Source organism: Neolamprologus multifasciatus, chromosome 6, assembly GCF_963576455.1.
Source record: "Neolamprologus multifasciatus chromosome 6, fNeoMul1.2, whole genome shotgun sequence".
Taxonomy (NCBI): Eukaryota; Metazoa; Chordata; class Actinopteri; order Cichliformes; family Cichlidae; genus Neolamprologus; species Neolamprologus multifasciatus.
Genome location: NC_140444.1, coordinates 23767838 through 23786615, shown reverse-complemented (window position 1 = coordinate 23786615; position 18778 = coordinate 23767838). Strand labels below are relative to the sequence as shown.

Below are 18778 nucleotides of genomic sequence, written 5' to 3'. Positions count from 1 at the left end.
ATCACAAATCACAAATCACTCCATAATCCAAGAGACAAGCAAAAGAAAACATTGCTATGGGGGAAAAAAAAACCCTCCTCTTGGTTTAGCCTGGGGGTGTGACACGTGACATCATCAGCACTTTAAAAGTCAGGACTGCTGGGCAGACCCTTTTCCCACACCTTTCCTATAATGTAAGACTTTCTGGTAACGCAGAACAAAGAAAGAATGGTAAGTATGAACAAATGGGTTAAATTTGCTACATAATAAAATATAAAGCAACAAATTATTGAATATTTGTTTTAATCTGCTGACTGTTTGATTCTGACTGCAACGTAATGCTGGGGGGGGGGAACAAACACAGTATAGTAAGTAAAGCAATGTTACTTTGGCCATAGCAAATGTACATGTAGAGAATAATGTGCTTTGGTATAAAATGTTGACACTTATTAGACAAGTGGTGAGTAGAAAAGTCTCCTGACAGCTCACTCACTTTGTCACAGTGGGGTGTAGCGCAGCATGAGAAATTAGGAGGAAAAAAAAGGAAGTGATTTAGTCATGCAGGGACGTCACATGCATGCAGATAATCAGAAACTGTAACCCGTTCCAAGTAAAACACCCTGCGTACTGCCACAGCGCATTTACGCCACATCAGCTGCATGGGGAACAGCTGGAGGGATGTACCCCTCGATGACATAATAGTCTTTTGTATGGGAAAAAGTTTTCCTCGGGTTCTCCATTCCCATGCACTTGGTACAGTTTTGAGATCAGTTGTACTTGATTATCTCCTTTTCATCTTTTCTTTCGGTTACCTTTTTCGCTCAGATTCATTTATCTATTGTTGCATCTTCAAAAAATAAAAATGAAATAACTGAGACTTACAATGGAGTATCGTTGCACTGGTTTACTGAACCTTTCTTTCAGGGCATGTACAGAACATCAGCATCCATTTTCTACTGCCTCCTACAGGATATACTCTTCTTCCACTTCCTTACAACATTAATGTAACATAGAACCACTACTGCCTCTCCTGGCATTACCATTGTAACAACACACTCATTCTGTTTCTTTCAGGTGAATAACAGGAACTTAGGACGTAGGTATCTATGAATAATAACTATTATGCATACTCATATATTTATATAACCACTAATTTCTTGCGATACCACGTCTATTATCGCTCATCTGTTGTTATATAACAAAGTCAAACTGGGGCTGATTGTCAGGGCAAAAGTTGAGACATTAATTCGCTGAATGTCCAGGAAAATGTAGCGGTACATTTAATGTAAAATGTCTAATGTCACGCCTTTCAGTGTAGGAAGAGGCGTGCGTTTAAGGAGAAAAATTAAAGATCTCGGCATTGCAATGCTTTGAGGCAAATTTGTGGGCTGATCCTAAAAATCCAGGCCACACCCAACTTCTTACCTTATAAATGGCAAACTACCGTTAGTCTGCCGTTAGTCAATGTCAAGACTTGTTGACTTGTTGCTACAGGGAAAAATATCAGACCTTTTATTTTTCAGTGACTTGGTTTAACTGCTTTTTATTTAACTCAAGCATCAAATGGAGGGTGAAGACAATTCACTACAACAGGTAGGTTCCCTCAGTTTCTCTAAAGTAATGTAATGAAAGAGGCGAGCTTTTAAAGCTGAGTGAATTTTAATGGTTGTTTCTGGCTTAAGTGCTTTTATTATAACTTTTATTTTGCATGTTACTTTGAAATATTAAAGTTACATGATTTCAAAATAATAACACCCAGTAAACCCAGTACCAAAAAGCCTTGGAGAAAACTCTGCATAGTTTCATTTGTTTAAGATGCTGTGGCAATGGGCTTTACTGTGCAGTTTAATCAACACACTGAACATCAGCTCAGTGTGAACTGAACTGAAATGAATAAAAAAGCTAACTTACACATTTTGTCAGCTTTGATTTCAAGTGTCTCTGCTTGTTTTCAGGTGGGTTTGAAGCAGCCCAATGAGGATGCAATGTAAGTGACATCATGCGATGAATATGCTTATTGTAAGAGTTCTAATGCATTTATCCTTCATATTTCAGAGTTGTGCAACAAAATTCTTTAGACTGGCTCCATTTTGTTTTTGTTATTATTTTGATTTTGAATATTCATTTTTGACTCTTTGAAAAAATGTATTCTTATTATTATTCAGATTGCCTGAAGAACTGCCTAAAATGGGTTTGGAGACAGCTTTGAAAGAATGCTTCACTGCCCTCAATCTCTTCCTGAACAACAGGTTTGCCGATGCACTGGCTCTTTTAAAACCCTGGTAAGTCACCGTTGCTCTAACAACCTGACTATGTCCCTTTTTAATTTGTTCATGTATTGGAGCTTTATGACGGTATTTGGATACAGGTTGTATTTTTACTGGGGATTTGCAAAAAAAAATCCCCAAATTTTGCTGCCTTCCTATCCTCTAGGAAGAGTGAAAGTATGTACCATGCGATGGGCTACAGTAGCATTCTGGTGATGCAGGCCGCCATGACTTTTGATGCAAAGGACATTGATGCTGCCATGACATCACTGAGAGAAGCCTTGCAGGTCTGCCAGAGGTATCCCAATAATTAGAATGACCATTTGATAAGGTGTAAAGTTTTAGGATCTCTTTGGGTTGTTAAAAATCAGTTTCTTAACTTCTTTAGATTTCGGAAGAAAATGGGACTAATGGAAAGCTTGGCTAACCTTTGGTACAGACAACCAGCTGACAATTTGACAGAAGGCGAGTGAATTACTCTATCTGCTGACTTTACAGCTTTGGGAATTAATGAATTTGATCAACATGGTGAAACATGACATTTTAATGGCTGTGTCACCTTATCTGCCATTTATTAAACACCCAAACAAGACAAGACATTTGTAATTTTTTTTTCCACACATAACATGATGTTGCATTTCTCATTATCAGAAGAGATGCATGCAGAGCTGTGCTATGCTGAAGTCCTGCTGCAGAAAGCTGCCCTCACGTTCTTGGATGAAAGCATAATAGGCTTCATCAAAGGAGGGATGAAAATTCGACACAGTTATCAGCTTTACAAGTAAGAGGTTTGGAGGCGGTGTTTATAATAGAAATGGCCACCAAAAACATAATTTATTATTTGAATTAATGTAAATATGTTTTTCCAAACCAGGGATTGCCAAGCCATGGAAAAAGTCACAAAGGATGAGGAAAAACAGAGAAGCACACACATTCATTTTAGGGGTGGGGTCAGCATGGGAATTGGATCATTCAATCTGGTGAAAAAATAAAAGATTTGTTCCAAAATATTACAAATAGTTTTATTTAATATATTTAGTAACAATGTTATATTTTTGGTTTATATTTTGTTACCAGATGCTGTCTCTGCTTCCATCCAGAGTCCTTAGACTGATGGAGTTTTTGGGCTTCTCTGGAGACAGGGTAGGTGAGACCACATACATACCAACAGAACTCAATAAGTGTGGACAGCAAGTGGAAGTGGGTCTGGAGAAGTAGAGTTATGCCATAGAGAAAAGAGGAATGAAAGATGGTAGAGACAGAATACATGTGTGAGAGGGAGGCAGGCGGAAAGGTGAAGCTGTAGTGAAGGTAGACGAGTTTAATGGATGTAGTGAAGGAGGACATGCACAGGGTTGGTGTGACAGAAGAAGCTGGGGATGGGGTGAGACGGAGGCCAGTGATCTGTGTTGACAAGTCCAAATGGGAGCGCCCCAAAGAAGTTGTCCTGTCCTTAATATTTTGTCAGTTAAAAGAACTGAACTGTCTCACAGGAAGTGGGTTTGACAGAGTTGAGAGAGGGAGCAACTACCAACAACCTGCGCTCCATCCTCAGCACCCTCACTCTACTGATGTTTCAGCTCTACATCACAGTGATACTTGGTGAGCACACTGTAGGCTGGGGCTGTTGCTTCTCCTAAATTCAAAAATTGTGTCTAATCTTGAATAATACCAAAGTTATCATTCATTTGACTTTAATTAATGTGAAAATGATTCTTTAAGGGACTGCTGATGTAAACCTAAGTGAATGTGAGGCTCTGCTGAAACCCTACTGTGAAAAGTTTCCTAATGTAAGTTGTGGGTGTACCTTACTTCTCGTGCAGATATTAATATTTTAATGCCCTTTTAGTGTAAAAACTCTGACATTTTTCCTTTATAGGGGGCTTTAATGCATTTCTTCAGAGCAAGGATTGCTGTGCTCAAAGGAAACTTCACATTTGTAAGTACTTATGATGTCTAATGTATGTATTTATAGAACTTTCTCTCATGTAGTTATTGCTCTGTGTAGGCCCAAGAGAAGTTCTTGGCATGTATTGCATCGCAGGAAGAGTGGCGTCAGATTCACCACCTGTGCTACTGGGAGCTGATGTGGGTCTACTCCTTTGAACAAAACTGGTTTGAGGCCTATCGATATGCCAACCTGCTCAGCAAGGAGAACAAGTGGTCCCAGGTATCTAATGTGACAAAATCTCTTTAACCCTGTAATCACATTACTGATTCATTTCTCTATTGAAACCTTTCTGTTGCTTTCTTTTCCCCACTTCTAGGCCATCTATGTATTTCAGAAAGCTGCCATCTTGAGCATGATGCCAGAGGAAGAAGTGAACAAGCTCAATGAAAATGTGGTGGAATTATTCAGGTGTGCAATATACACGATATATACACTAACGCTCCTTCATGCATCGAGGATGCAGCAGTCTGTCACTGAAGGAGCTCTGCAGCTCAGCATGGGGTGGGAGACTGTCTATCAGAGAAGTCATTTTGGCCGGAGTCCTTCTGTCTTCCACCACCTGCACTAGGTCCAGGGTGCATCCCAGAACAGAGCTGGCCTTTCTGATGTATACCAACAGTACTATTTAGTTTGTATCAATAAATAAAGCCACTGTGAAATGTGGTTTGAAGGCAGGTGGAGGGCCTCAGGCTGAGGTTTGCTGGGAAGTCGATTCCAACGGAGAAGTTTGCAGCGAAGAAGGCCCAGAGATACTCCTCCTCCACCCCCGTGAAACTTGTCGTTCCTGCTTTGGTGAGGACACGTTCTCTGTGAACTGATGTGTCTTTTATTTTTGCATTTGTAAGCAACAATAATCTGTTACCGCAGGAAATGATGTATGTGTGGAATGGCTTCACAATAGTAGGCAAAAGACCCGAGCTGACTGAAGGAATCCTGTCAACTTTAGAGAAAGCAGAAGAGCAGCTCAGAAATGATCCAAGTGAGGAACAATTTCTAATCAGTGGGTGTTTTTTAATACTGACACAAGGCTTACAGTTTACTGTGTGATGTGCAGACCCATCAGAGTACCACACGGGCGATGAGTGCGTTGTCCAGCTGCTGAAGGGCCTGTGCTTAAGAAGTCTGGGACGGCTGGTCCAGGCTGAGATCTGCTTCAATCATGTCATCTCCAGGTGAGCTTGTCTTGATGTCACTGCAATACACCAGAAGCATTCGAGTGGGAGTCTACTAAGTCCTCAGCAGAAACTTTTACTTCAACAATCCCTTCAATAGACTACTTTTCCAAGAGCTGATCTGTTTAATGTCCCACTTAGGGTCTTCTGCAATCAATCAGCACTGGGGATGAATCGGAGAGGAGAGAGCAGGTTAATAAGGATGACAGAAAATCAATGGTAGATGTGCTGACGGGTCAATGCATAAATAACAGGCATATTATTTACATTTTTTAACTCCTCATTGACCCTTTAACAACATTTAAATGTTTCCAGTCTGACTCTTAAAAAGGACGAACACAACTGGCATAACATGTGTTGCGCAATATATTTTAATTACATGTTTTAATAATTGATGATAAAGCAGATTTCTCTGCTTGATTACTGATTATTGTTGCATAAATATCTTATCTGGACAATTTTACCTCCCTGTGGTGTTAAAAATAAATCTTGTTGCTGCTGTTGCTTTTTATAATGCTTCTTAACAGACAGACTGAAATGACTTTTGTGTTTTGTTTTTTTGTTTGTTTGTTTTTTTTCCAGTGATGGTGGCATCAATCATGATAGCTATCTGGTGCCCTTTACCATGTATGAGCTTGGCCTATTGCACAAGCAGACAGGTGAAATCAACAAGGCCATTGCTGTAATGGAAAATGTCATGTAAGTCTTTTCAAACAGTCTTTTAATTTGAATATAAATAAACTTTAAAGTTACCTTAAACAATGGACAACATTTCAAAAGGATGTTTTAAGTTTGACGTGTTATCTAAAGCACTTTGAGTGGCCAGTTAGACTGGAAGTCTGCTATATTAACTCACCAGTCGCTTGAATTTCGGTCAACCAAACAAACCCACACATGCAACACAATGGCTACCTGTTTATTCTAGTAACATCTAGAACCTGCTGCCATGTTACATATTACTGACTCTTTTTATTTTTTTGCAGGACGAACTACAAGGACTACAACATGGAGTCAAGGCTGCATTTCCGCATCCATGCAGCACTCAACACCATGGGCTCCTTTGCAGCTAAACTTCCACCATCACGCACGGCAGCTTAAGAGATCCCATTACATGAAACTTGACAGAAAAAGGGCTTTAAACCTGACATTGTTTACTGTGTTTCATCATTGTCTGTTGCCTTCAACTCTGAAGGTCCTTGGTCTTCTGCTCCAGGGAAGTTCTAGACTGGCCATCTTGCCGTAGACTGTATGCTACCAACTAAATGCCTCAAACTGCAGGCAAAGTACACAAGCAACCAAGACTTGAAAATTAACGGTTATCTAACCTGTGTCTAAATTTCCTGTCCCCTTGGGTGTTTTTTCCAAAGCTTGCTGTGGTTTACTTTGCAAATAAATTAAGGGTTCACTCCCTGCCTGTGCTTCACTTCACCTGATCGTAATGCTAAATCTGCAAATGATTTATTCATTTTTTTGTTGTTTGTCATTTTATTTATGAAACTATAACCTATTTAGTCTATAATTAAATGAGAAACAAGCAAGCAAGTCTGCCCTTATGATTGCAGCTTACCTGGTATTTTAAACAACATGCTTGTATCACAGATTACAGCTTAGCCATGCTCTAAGGTCCTTCTGTACATAGCTGAGTGCCAGATGAAACAAAGTACTGGGATTGGCATTTTCAGAATAAATATTACTAATATTGTTCACCACCCTGTCTGTTGCTTGTGTTTGTGTGACCGTTTCTTCTCGGGCCTCTTAAAAAGAGAATTTAATCTCAGTAAGATCGAGTCAAGTGAAGATTTCTGTGAAAAATAGCATTGGTGTTTGTGCATTTGATTACTGAAGGTGAAATAGCCTTTGATCAAATACACGATTCCCACATGCATCACCTATACAAAAGTACAGGTGAGGTTGATGAAGTAAGGCAAGGCTGAGATTGTTTGGACAGATATGCTGGGCAAAGGGTGTTGATGATAGAGGTGCCAGGCTGGAGGAAAAGGGTAAGACCACAGAGAATATTCTTAGATCTAGTGAAGGACAGCCAGGGGGTGGGCGTGACAGAAGAGGATGTTGGGGAAAATGATTTGCTGTGGCGACCCCTAAAGGGACAAGAGGGAAAGAGATGCATATATATACATATATATTAACGTGACCCGAGCATGCTTCTTTTAAAATGTATGTGTTTACATGTGTAATGATTAAAATAATAATAATAAAAAATGAGGACTGAAAGTTTAAAGTCTTCTCACATTTACCGGGAAAAACGTTAGCACCCCCTCTGTTTTTTCGGCACTAATTTAAATGTCATTAACACAGCTGGTTATAGCTTTCACATTCACCAGATTTAAATCCCTTTAGATTTAGATGGTGACTGTGGGAGCCATTTGACTAAGGTGAATTCAATGTCATATTCAAAAATGCAGTTTGAGACTATTTGAACTCACATGGCTTGTTATCCTGCTGGAAGCAGCCAACAGAAGACGCGTATACTGTGGTCATAAAGGGATGAACATGATCAGCTGTGTGCTGGCAGGCTGCGGCTTTTACATTATACTCAGGTGGTACTAAGCTGCCTAAAGCATAACAAAAAATATAGCTAATACCTTCACACCACCAGCCGCAGCCTGAAAACTTGATACAGGGCAGCATGGATACTTGTTTTCATGTTGTCAAATTGTTTGTTGTCAAAAAGTTTTGATGTTGTTTTAATTAACCTTAATGTGGTTAATTGTGTACATATAATATTGATATCCAAAAATATTCATGTTATGCTAATAAAAAAATACTCTGTGATATTCTGTGATGTTTACGCCTCAGTAACCCTCTGACTGACGCTGCTGTCAGTGCCATTGACCACGTGGTATGAGGTGCTCAGCTGACTGCCGGGGGAGGAAGAGGAAAGAAGATGGAAGGGAACAGAGACGAAGCAGAAAAATGTATAAATATAGCAACAAAAGCTCTCGAAGCCGGTGATAAGGAGAAAGCGTTAAAGTTTCTCAACAAAGCAGAGAAGCTGTATCCGACTATCAAAGCCAAAGGTAAGGCTGTTTGTGGCTGACTTGTACGTTTAGCTAACCAAGCGAAGGAACAACCTGCTCCTCATCCGCTGATATTGTGTAAGTGTTAGCATGTAGCTAACATCTGGTTACATCGGTTCGTCACAGGCCATCTGTTGAATAGTATGTAACAGTGTCAAACGTTTGTCAGATTACTTAACGTTTATCAAAACTGCGCTATGTTTTATACACAGCAACATTAGAAACACACGTTTAAATTAGCCAAGATGTGGCCTGACAGCTAACCTAGCTTGCGCTTTCCTTTGGGCTTATCAGTAAAAAAATGGAGTTTACAGTTGTATGGTCACATTAAGTTAATAACTAACTATTATCCCGTCGTGATTTTTAAATAACGCATTCTAACTGATGAAAGGTCTTAGCTAAATAACGAAACGTCAGTTCACTAACAAGCCATTCATTCAATTTGACCCAGGCTAGTTATCGCCACTAGTGACGTTTTATCTCAGTAGTAAGCTGGTTTTCGTTTATTTGTTAAGCTGTTATTTCACTTTCACTTCATTTCGGCACACATTTTTAAAGTATCTGGGGATTTGGGGCAAGAGCGAAGCTGAAAATGTAGGACGATGTGTCCATGCTGTCCAGGCCACACAGCCACCCGGTCAATCCTTTAATTGAGTGATTGACCAGGGAAAGGCTTGAAGTGAAGGCTAATCTAGGACACACGACCGTCTGTGGGATGACAGTAAACCAGTAATAAGGATGAGATTGAGACCGCTTTGGATTATAGTTTAGAAAAAGTCTTAATTATATAGCATTGTGAGTGATTACATAACAACATAGAAGAACTTGCTCACTGATAATTAGTAACTCCCCCGCTTTAAAACTGTAACTCGTTGGTTGAAATGTGTCTAGCTGTCTGCATATTTATGTTCCTACACTGTCAGCATTAGCACTGTGTGTGTGTGTGTGTGTGTGTGTGTGTGTGTGTGTTAACCACTGCAGTTTTCAAGATGCCCACAAGAAGCTTGGATAACTTGCTGCCTTTTATTTGTTAGCCATGTAGTCTAACATTAAAAAGGCCCCACTCATGGCACAATTCCACAAGGAGACATCCAGCATAAAAATAAAGACTAAAAATATAAGGGCGCAGCTGAAAGTTTCTTTATCTTTGGATGTTTAAAACAACCTCTTAAAACACATGACATGGGCTTTTAGGAATAAAAAAAATATATAATTTTGTGACTTTATTGACAAAGCAACACGTTAGAGAAATAAATATAAGTTACAATAAATTACACCTTTAAAACTGTAATGAAAGTAATTGGTTGGTGCACAAGATGTGCACTAAAATGCGAAGATCATCACAAAGATGTGTAGCTAACGCTTAATACACATTATAAAATTGCATAATGAAGAAAAATATGAATTAGAAGTTCTAAACTGTGCAGCTAAAGAATAAAAGTCATACTGTTTAGGAAAATGTGGATTTTGTGTTTGAGAGTGAGTCGACAGTTTAGAACTCAAGTCCCTGGCTGTTATCTTGCTCACGCACTGATGTAATTACTGATAAAGATTAAAAATAGTTGGCTGAAGTAATCCTGAGTATGCAAGGAATTTCTATTAAAAAGGCGGACTTATTATTATTATTATTATTATTATTATTATTATTATTATTATTCGTGGGTTATTTGTGCTGGTGAAATGTTTTTGCATTCACAATGAAGGCCTGACGGAGCTGCATGGAGAGGGTTTACAGTCTCATGAGCACCGCAAATGTAGTTTGTAGATGGGTTTAACCTTAATGTGGTAAAGCAATGTGTCAGGTCCCCTGATATTGCTACTGCAGCTTTGCTTGTGGCTGTTTAGCATGAACTAATCTCATGTGGGTTATGGCTACAACTCTGTCTGTAGTGCATATATTCACATTAGAGAGAATATTGCTTTTAAAAATGCATATAAATGCAGTATTATTAATATTCAGCCACGACCACTGTAGGCAGATTAAATTTTGGCAGCTGTAAAATTATATTTGTGAATTTCCAGAGCTGCATAATATAAGCACATTACTAAAGTACAAATTGGCTCAACAAAAGACTACACTAAAGAATCCACTGTTTTCATCATATTTGGTAGCCGAGAGGGCTGTGGGAATTTGGCGAATATGGGGAATGTTGCACCATTTAGAGGACAGTTGCACTTACATTTCCTGAGTGATGTTAATGAATAATGCATTGATAAACAATTGAAAACTTTTATGCTGCTGCCGGGGCAGAGATAATTGATGTGCTATATTGCTGCGTTACTTTGTTTGCACGTCTTTGCACTTCACTCACCAGGTCTGGCAGTCGTTGTGTCCTTGGGCAAGACACTTCACCTGTTGCCTACTGGTGGTGGTCAGAGGGCCCGGTGGCACCAGTGTCCGGCAGCCTCGCCTCTGTCAGTGCGCCCCAGGGTGGCTGTGGCTACAATGTAGCTTGCCATTTCCAGCGTGTGAATAGGTGGATGACTGGTTGTGTAAAGCGCTTTGAGGTCCTTAGGGACTAGTAAAATGCTATACATATACAGGCCATTTGCCATTTAATAGCGCTGAGAATCAGCATTAAAAGTCTTTAATTCATATTTTATCTTTGCATTATTTCAGCTATAGGAAGTCTGTTAAAAGTGTGGAAATGTAATATGCCAGACAGCATTACTGTCTTTTAACGTGTCTTTGTTCCCTCTTCTTTCAGCTTTGTTGGATGTTTTAATGAAGAATGGGAGCTCAGCAGGTAATGGCACATATCGCAGGAGAGCAGCGGAAAACTCAGAAACCAATGGTACTCAGTCAGAACGAGAGAACCCAGGATCTGGAGTAGGTGACCCGCCTAAAAGCTTCACCAAAGAGCAGGTTGAAGGAGTGCAAAGGTGAGACTCGCTGTGCTTCGTTTTCCACTAAAATCTGTCCCACTTCAGTCAGCTATTTTTGTGCTCTTCAGCTTTGCTGCAGTTGGCTTTGTGACAGCACCAGTGTTTCTTGATTAAACGGAGGAGGACAGATAGGACGCTCTAGTCTCAGCAGTGTTGTGCACACATGGCTATTGCTATGGGAACTTCTACATCTTGATAGGTTTCCCATTGGAATAGGCAGGTATTTAGCAGTGTGGACTAGATACTGGGTAACTTTACATGTGGGAATTTTAGAACATTAGAACTAAACAAAGAGAAAGGCAAGCATAGCACATTTACCCATATCCTCAAAATATGTTTATGGCAACTTGAGTTTATTTCCAGGATAAACATGCTGCTTGTATTCCAGTTAAACTTAGCCACTCTTTCCCTTGTGTTTTTCTGTTAAATCCATTGGGAGACTTCTGTGAGTTAAATATTGCATCATAGTTTCTAGGAAAAAGAAACAAGGGTTGTACACTTAGTGTATATTAAAGGTGTCTTATTTGTGTAGTTCATCCGTAGTTCCACTCCACTGTTTTGTGAGCTTGGTAATTCAATTCAATAAAACTGTATTGATCCTGAAGGTTGACCCCTGAATTATAACATGGTGTGAGAATTTCATCATATACTTTATTAAAATCCAGTTAGTTTATTTACTTTTACTCTTTTCTTTTTGTTCTTACGTATTGCTTTTCTACTCTAAGCAGTCATCCAAGCATGAATTGCTTGGATGAGTGAGAATTTCATCCAGTCATCCAAGCATGAATTGCTTGGATGACTGGATGAAATTCTCACTCATTCATATTCTGATGAATGCATTGGAGACTTGCCCAGTATTTGGCAAGCAGACTGGAGCAGACCAGGATCGAACCACCAACCTTCTCATAGTTGACCTGCTCTACCACTGAGCCACAGCCACCATCAATATTCTAAAGTAGCAAAGTGCAACAGTATATTTATACATTTTAAATAAAGGAACTTTCCAAATAATTGTGCATAAAATTGAATTTAGTTGTCAAGCACTATTTTTGTGTTATTATGTAAATTGTGAATAAAATCATTTATATGTTCTCATTTTGCCTGTTAGCACATCTGCAAAAACAAGAGCAAGACCGATATATCATTTGCCTGATATTATCAGCTTATATTAGATATTTGCTATTGTATTGGCATTTAAAAACAGCAAATACATAAAAATAAAAATGAGCAGGCCTTTTGGTCATATTCTGATTGATCACATTGCATAGTTTGTCACCCAGAGGACACTCTGCAACTTCCCTGCTGGCAACACATGTTTGTTTTCACAAACAGAACAGCCAGCTAATGTTTTAGTCTGAGGTGTCGGGCAGACTGTAAATGAATAAGGAACACATAAAAAATGTTAGGGAAATCAGTTCATGTTTCTTGCGTTTGAAAAAAGAAAAACCTGTATTGTCTGATATATCACAATTTTCACTTTTTAAATGGCTAAATATCAGCACTGGTATTGGTCAAACATTCTACATCGGTTGGGCCCATTTTTCTCCTTGACTGTCTTTATAAGTTTTAGTTCACTTAACATTTGTTTGTGTAGTTTATTCACCTGAATTTGAAAAGTTAATTGAATCAAGTCCTGATCCAAATAATTAGAAAGAAAATGTTTTTCTTCCACTTTACAAAATTGTGTTTTGCCACAATTGAACAGTCCTGGTAATACCACCCCACTCCTTCCAGTTTAGGCATTCTGGAAATTTTAATTTCTGCGTAACAATAATTCAGTTGCTCATACAATTTTAGATGAATTTTATCATCACACCTGCAGTTAAAAAGTCACACAAAACATTTAGCCACAAACCTACATTTGAATGACTTGGTTTACCTGATGTGTGGCAGCAAGGCTGCTGACATACATAACAGACTCAGAAAATAAGAGATGAACTCAAAGTTGTGCATTTCTCTGCCTGTGTGCGAAGCACAGTGCTGCAACATGTTAAAGAGCACCACCTCTGCTCCTGCCACAGATGGAGATAAATGCGTTTTCTGAATATGAAACACAAAAATGCATCTTTTCAAAACTGAGAACAGTTTAGCTTGTCAATATGGTCGTCTTTGATTATGTAGCCAGGTTTTGGTACCCACAATTACACATGCAAAGTATAAAAGATGGATTCCTCATCTTGCACTGACTGCTTATGAAAAGCTTTGAGTGCTGAGATATTTACAGTGTAAATGATGAATTCTCACCCTTATCAATGATGTGTGTAGAATCTACAAAGGATGGAAACATAACTGCTGTGGCATCAAAAGGTTATTCGTGCTCTCAGGTGTTTAGTTGTGGTTAAATATCACACATCTGATCGATTGGGGCCAGGACCATTAATATTTTAGTGACAAAATGTTCTTGCTTCATCCAGAAGGTGACAGGAAAAGAGTGTGAATCTGAAAGCTTTTTATTCCATTCACACATCTGTTTCTGTCTTTCAGAATAAAGCGGTGTAAAGACTACTACGAAGTGCTTGGTGTCAACAAAGAAGCCGGTGATGATGAGCTTAAAAAAGCCTACAGGAAACTAGCGCTCAAATTTCATCCAGACAAAAACCATGCACCTGGAGCAACAGAGGCCTTTAAAAGTAACTTTGTTATATTTTGCTTTGAATTGTGACTTTGAATGTGTGATGGGGACTGTTTGTTGTGTAGAGCTGACCTCTGGTTCACAGGAATGACTTGCTTGCTATGAGTTTTGTAGCCTCCCTGCTCTTGCCCACTGGACACAAGTGGCAGAGGATAGCTGGATTTCCTGCAGATTTCCTAAAAAGACTACAAAACCATAGTTCAACTAGTGCGCATAAGCAGGGAGATTAAAATGTTGAGGTGATATTTAAAAATGATGTGAATTCAGTGTCAAAGTGGGTAGCCTAAGCTCTTCAGTGTTGAAGCACTCTAATATACTCTACATTAATTTTTTTTACTTTACCAAAAATATAAAGTGCCTTGAGGTGACTGCTTCTGTGATTTGGTGCTATATTTAAAAAAAAAAAGAAAGAAAAAAAAGAATTAAGTAAATATAACATTTTTGGAGGAAGAAAAGGAAATGAAGAGATTTTCTAACTCCATTCTACTAACTCTGCTCTCTTTTGTAGAGATTGGCAATGCATATGCAGTACTCAGCAACGCAGACAAACGACGGCAGTATGACTTGACAGGAGGAGAGGAGCCGAGCAGCCCAAGTCACTCACATGGCGCAGGCTTCGACTTCCACAGGGGCTTCGAGGCTGACATCACTCCTGAGGACCTCTTCAACATGTTCTTTGGAGGCGGCTTCCCATCCTGTAAGTGTGCGCATCAGCACATAAGGACACAAATGCAGAAAGAATTACTTGTTCTAAAAAAAAATGTTGTAGTTCTTTTAAATATATTTTTTTTTAATTGGTATGGATTTCTGTTAATGGAGACATAAGAAATGTAATTTTGTAAAAATTGCATAAAATGTTCAAAATATTAAAAATCAGACTGGTTGTTTGGGTACCTGGTGACAAAGGTCATACCCTTGTGTCTGACCTCAGCTGTGATATTTTAATATTCTGCAGCCAATGCCCACACTTTCACCAACGGCAGGACAAGTTACAGCCATCAAACGGATTACAGGCAAGAGAGGACAGAAGAACGAGGAGATGTACGTAGACTGCTCACAATTTCTGTCTTAAATTTTTAGAATTATTTTTTTAACACTTTTCTGTTATCACAATTTTTGTTGATACTTGATGGCTTTATAAGCTCTGTACTAATTTTAACATACTCTTTTTGCCTCTAGGGTGGTTTTTCAATGTTTATTCAGCTGATGCCCATCGTGGTCCTGATTTTGGTGTCATTGCTGAGCCAGATGATGGTGTCTCCTCCACCCTACAGTCTCTATTCTAGACCGTACGTGTACACACTCTGTCATTACTGACACCTTTATACATGATAAGGTGTAATTTCATGCATTACTTGGCAAATTTAGCACAAAAAGTAGTCTTGTAAGACATGTTCTGTGCTCATCTGAGCTTTTTGAAGGCTTTCTTGAAAATTTAGTTCAACTGTGCAATTTGCACAGCTGGCTCCTTATTGGGAGCCGTGGGGTTGTTGGTTTTTTTCTTTCTCTCACCCTCTCTTTTGCACTTTTTTTCCGCTTCACTCCGCAAGCGAGCCTTGTGCTTTGCACTGGGAAGAGGGGGGAGGGGAGGGGCAGTAGAGACACTCGCAGTAGCGCAGGAAAAGAGCAGGAGGGAAAGAGAGCCAGGGACAACAACGTCACATTAGAAAGGTATAGTAATCATCCACAACTATTTTCGGTTGCGGATGATAAAGGATTCAGAAAGTTTATTCATGCAGGCCCATATGACAGAGAATGTGCATCTTCTTTTTGTTTTCATATTTTTTCATATTTACATTTAATTGTGTTGTGGTCTTCTTAGAGTTTTGAAACAAAATGTGTCACCATATGTGGAAATTGCTGCTGTTGTTAAGAATTTTTTACCTAAGCTTGTGCCTCCCATCTCCTCCAGGTCAACAGGTCAGACCATAAAGAGGCAAACAGAAAACCTGCATGTTGACTACTACGTCACCAGAGATTTCAAGTCAGAGTTTAAGGGCTCAGCACTGCAGCAAATTGAGAAAAATGTAGAGGAGGACTATGTATCAAATGTCAGAAATAATTGTTGGAAGGAGAGACAGACGAGTAAGTAACCACAGTTATAAATTCATACTCAGAATAGTTTGTGGTCTTGAAAAAATGTGACACAGTTTCTTCCTCCGTCTCATCCAGAAACAGACCTGCTTTACGCCGCTAAGGTATACCGGGATGAGCGAATGCGCAAGAAGGCAGAACTCATGACCATGGATAACTGCAGGGAGTTGGACAGACTAAATAACCTCTTCAGAGGTGGATGAAATGGATGCTTTTTAGGTCTTGTAAATCTGTATGAATAGATATGTATGTTCATTTTTTTTATGAAGATTCTTCAAACTTTAGGGCACTTGAAGATATAATTTAGCTCTATTGTTGTGCTTTTCCCCCCCTCCTACTCTCATCCTCCTCCTAACTTTTCTTTTTCCTCATTCCACATTCCACTTTGGCCCTTGGAATTGCCTTGTTATGTTGTAATTGACCAATCTACACACAATATAGAACGTCTCAGATGTTTTTCTTTAAAAAAAAAAAAAAAAACAAAGAAAAAAAACAACTCTTATTTAAGTGTGTTTTCCTTACAATGGGAAAGAAAAGGACACTTGATTGTAAAAGGCATGTGCGCTTTGAGTAGTGACAACCTGAGAGGCATTCTGCACAAGCAAATTAATGTTGTTAGACCAACAAGCTGCTTCTGGCATCATCTGCTTGTCATAAACATCAAATGGGAAACAATAAGTTCACCTGGAGGTGTTGTCCCCACACACAAATCCGTTTCTTCAAGAATCACATTTAAGAAAAAAAAGAGGGAGAGCGAATGCTTGTCTTGGCTCCTTACTCACCTCCACCTGTGGATGAAGATCCCTGGATCATGAAGAGTCATCACTGACTTTGCTACTAGAGAACATTTTATATCGTCCAGTCTAATATGTGACTTTGGTTGGAACTAAAGATGAACGGACAGTGAAACTGTTACTCATAACTGGTTGTACATTTTCATTTTTGAATGTTTAAAGTTTATGCAGTTATTTAAGTAACTATAGAAGGAAAAGGATTTTTCTTCAATGCTCGCCTGATCATTTAAATAAAATCAAATTATTAACATATCCTGAAGGAAACTGTCTTTGTATTATGAGTAAGAGTAAGTTGGTTTAAATTACACAAAAACCTCCTCTCATATATCAAGTGGTGTGTACTTTTAATGGATCTATTTTTTTCCTCACATAATTTAATGGTTAATGTTAATTTTGTACATATGTATTTCACAACTGACAGTAAGCTTAACCAGTCAGGCGTTTGACCGGTACCTCAGATTTGCACTGGGCCTAGTTCTGTGAAAGATGTAGACTAGCTACAATCTGGTTGCTCCCAATATTTTCACACAGTCTGCAACAGGTAATCGGGTAGGCTGTGGTAGTTGGCACTAAGGGAGTGCAAAGAAAATATAGTAATAATATATGCTTTTGTTTACACTAAATTCTTGACCCTACCATCCAAATGCTGCTGCTGCAGCAGAAATTTGGATTCATCAGACCAGGCAATGTTTTTGTCATTTTGGTGACTCTGTGAAAATTGTTGGCACAGTTTCCTGTGCTTATGTGACAGGAATGGCACCTGGTGTGGTCTTCTGCTGCTGTAGGCTATTTGCATGAACGTTTGAGGTGTTGTGCAGACCATGCTGAGCTCTTGTATACTTTGCACATATAATTATGTAAAATATTTTTTTAATTAATTATATTAAGCCCATGAGTGCATTTTATTTTACGTTATTTCAGAAGTATGTGTAATAGCAGAGTTTCTACCAGTAGTTGGTACTACAGTCTGCTGTGACGTAAGGCGAAGGTACGTTACGAAACATAGTTAAAAAATATTATTTTTAACATTTCTATAACATTTAAATTACATAAATTCGAACGTTGGTCCTGGACCGAACTAGAGATGGCGATACAGACTAGTGATGTGTCGGTCGCCGACTCTTTGAAGTGAACGACGCGAGCTGGCTCCTTATTTGGAGCCGTGGGTTTTGTTTTTTTTCTTTCTCTCACCCTCTCTTTCGCACTTTTTTCCGCTTCACTCCGCAAGCGAGCCTTGTGCGGTAGAGACACTCGCAGTAGCGCAGGAGAGAAAGAGACCCAGGGACAACAACTTCACATTAGAAAGGTATAGTAATCATCCATAACTATTTTCAGTTGCGGATGATAAAGGATTCAGAAAGTTTATTCATGCAGGCCCATATGACAGAGAATGTGCATCTTCTTTTTGTTTTCATATTTTTTCATATTTATATTTAATTGTGTTGTTTTATGTTGTTTCACTTTAAATTTGTTTAAAAGGAAAAGCTGAAAATTTTAATAGTTAAAATTTGAAATTTAAATAGTTATTTTTTGTATTATATGATTTATTTACTACATTTTATGTGGAGTGAATAAATAAAAGTATATTTACGGTGGCCCCTAGCAACGAAGCACGTAAAAACTCCGAAGCACTACAAAACACAACAGAAGTGCTCCAGGATGCTAGGGGCAGTGTTGAGCTTTTGTTACCTAGTGGCCAACACACGCCAGGAAGTACCAACGACCGGATTTGGTGTGTGGTAGTAACAGGTAAATAAACTTTTTTTAAAAATTATTTGAATATATATGTGCTTTGGAGTTTGGTTACTGCTTTGTCTCTAGGGGCCACCGTATATATTTATATATAAACATATATAAATAAAACCACGTTGTTCTTTTTTTACATTAGTAATTCCTTTTCTGCATAATTTTATATTGTTGTTAATAATAAATTAATTAAAGCCAACAAAAACACCTGAAGATTCG

The 18778-nt window shown here is 38.8% G+C and overlaps 2 protein-coding genes across 5 annotated transcripts; both read left to right on the top strand.

Annotated features, from left to right (window-relative positions):
* Nucleotides 1–109: 109 nt before the first annotated feature.
* Nucleotides 110–6797, top strand: LOC146517052 (tetratricopeptide repeat protein 39B-like). 4 transcript variants are annotated; one of them, XM_085162348.1, is made up of 20 exons: nt 115–210; nt 1503–1572; nt 1935–1966; nt 2145–2261; nt 2413–2544; nt 2635–2711; nt 2898–3027; nt 3121–3226; nt 3324–3389; nt 3740–3848; nt 3969–4036; nt 4126–4185; nt 4255–4416; nt 4514–4605; nt 4869–4989; nt 5065–5176; nt 5252–5369; nt 5511–5561; nt 5952–6068; nt 6353–6797. In XM_085162348.1, the coding sequence occupies exons 2-20, from the start codon at nt 1543–1545 to the stop codon at nt 6465–6467; spliced, it is 1815 nt and encodes a 604-aa protein (XP_085018474.1). In that variant the 5' UTR covers nt 115–210; nt 1503–1542; the 3' UTR covers nt 6468–6797. The 4 variants fall into 4 exon arrangements, with proteins under 4 accessions (XP_085018475.1, XP_085018474.1, XP_085018473.1 ...); XM_085162347.1 differs by having other exon boundaries at nt 131–210; nt 1537–1572; XM_085162349.1 differs by lacking the exon at nt 1503–1572 and having other exon boundaries at nt 110–210.
* Nucleotides 6798–8210: 1413 nt separating this feature from the next.
* dnajb14 (DnaJ heat shock protein family (Hsp40) member B14) lies at nt 8211–16835 on the top strand. Its single transcript, XM_085162360.1, has 8 exons — nt 8211–8407; nt 11116–11290; nt 13778–13923; nt 14434–14622; nt 14881–14966; nt 15105–15214; nt 15838–16010; nt 16098–16835. Exons 1-8 carry the CDS (start codon nt 8275–8277, stop codon nt 16220–16222), a joined length of 1137 nt encoding a protein of 378 aa, XP_085018486.1. The 5' UTR covers nt 8211–8274; the 3' UTR covers nt 16223–16835.
* Nucleotides 16836–18778: the final 1943 nt, after the last annotated feature.

What these genes read in the sequence shown, in the direction of transcription:
- LOC146517052 (XM_085162347.1), top strand. An exon ending in CTGGCTCTTTTAAAACCCTG is followed by an intron (nt 2,262 to 2,412) that starts GTAAGTCACCGT and finishes CCTATCCTCTAG; the next exon opens with GAAGAGTGAAAGTATGTACC. An exon ending in TTCAATCATGTCATCTCCAG is followed by an intron (nt 5,370 to 5,510) that starts GTGAGCTTGTCT and finishes TGTCCCACTTAG; the next exon opens with GGTCTTCTGCAATCAATCAG.
- dnajb14 (XM_085162360.1), top strand. Translation starts at nt 8,275, where the DNA reads ATGGAAGGGAACAGAGACGAAGCAGAAAAATGTATAAATATAGCAACA. An exon ending in TCCGACTATCAAAGCCAAAG is followed by an intron (nt 8,408 to 11,115) that starts GTAAGGCTGTTT and finishes CTCTTCTTTCAG; the next exon opens with CTTTGTTGGATGTTTTAATG. An exon ending in AGCAACAGAGGCCTTTAAAA is followed by an intron (nt 13,924 to 14,433) that starts GTAACTTTGTTA and finishes TCTCTTTTGTAG; the next exon opens with AGATTGGCAATGCATATGCA.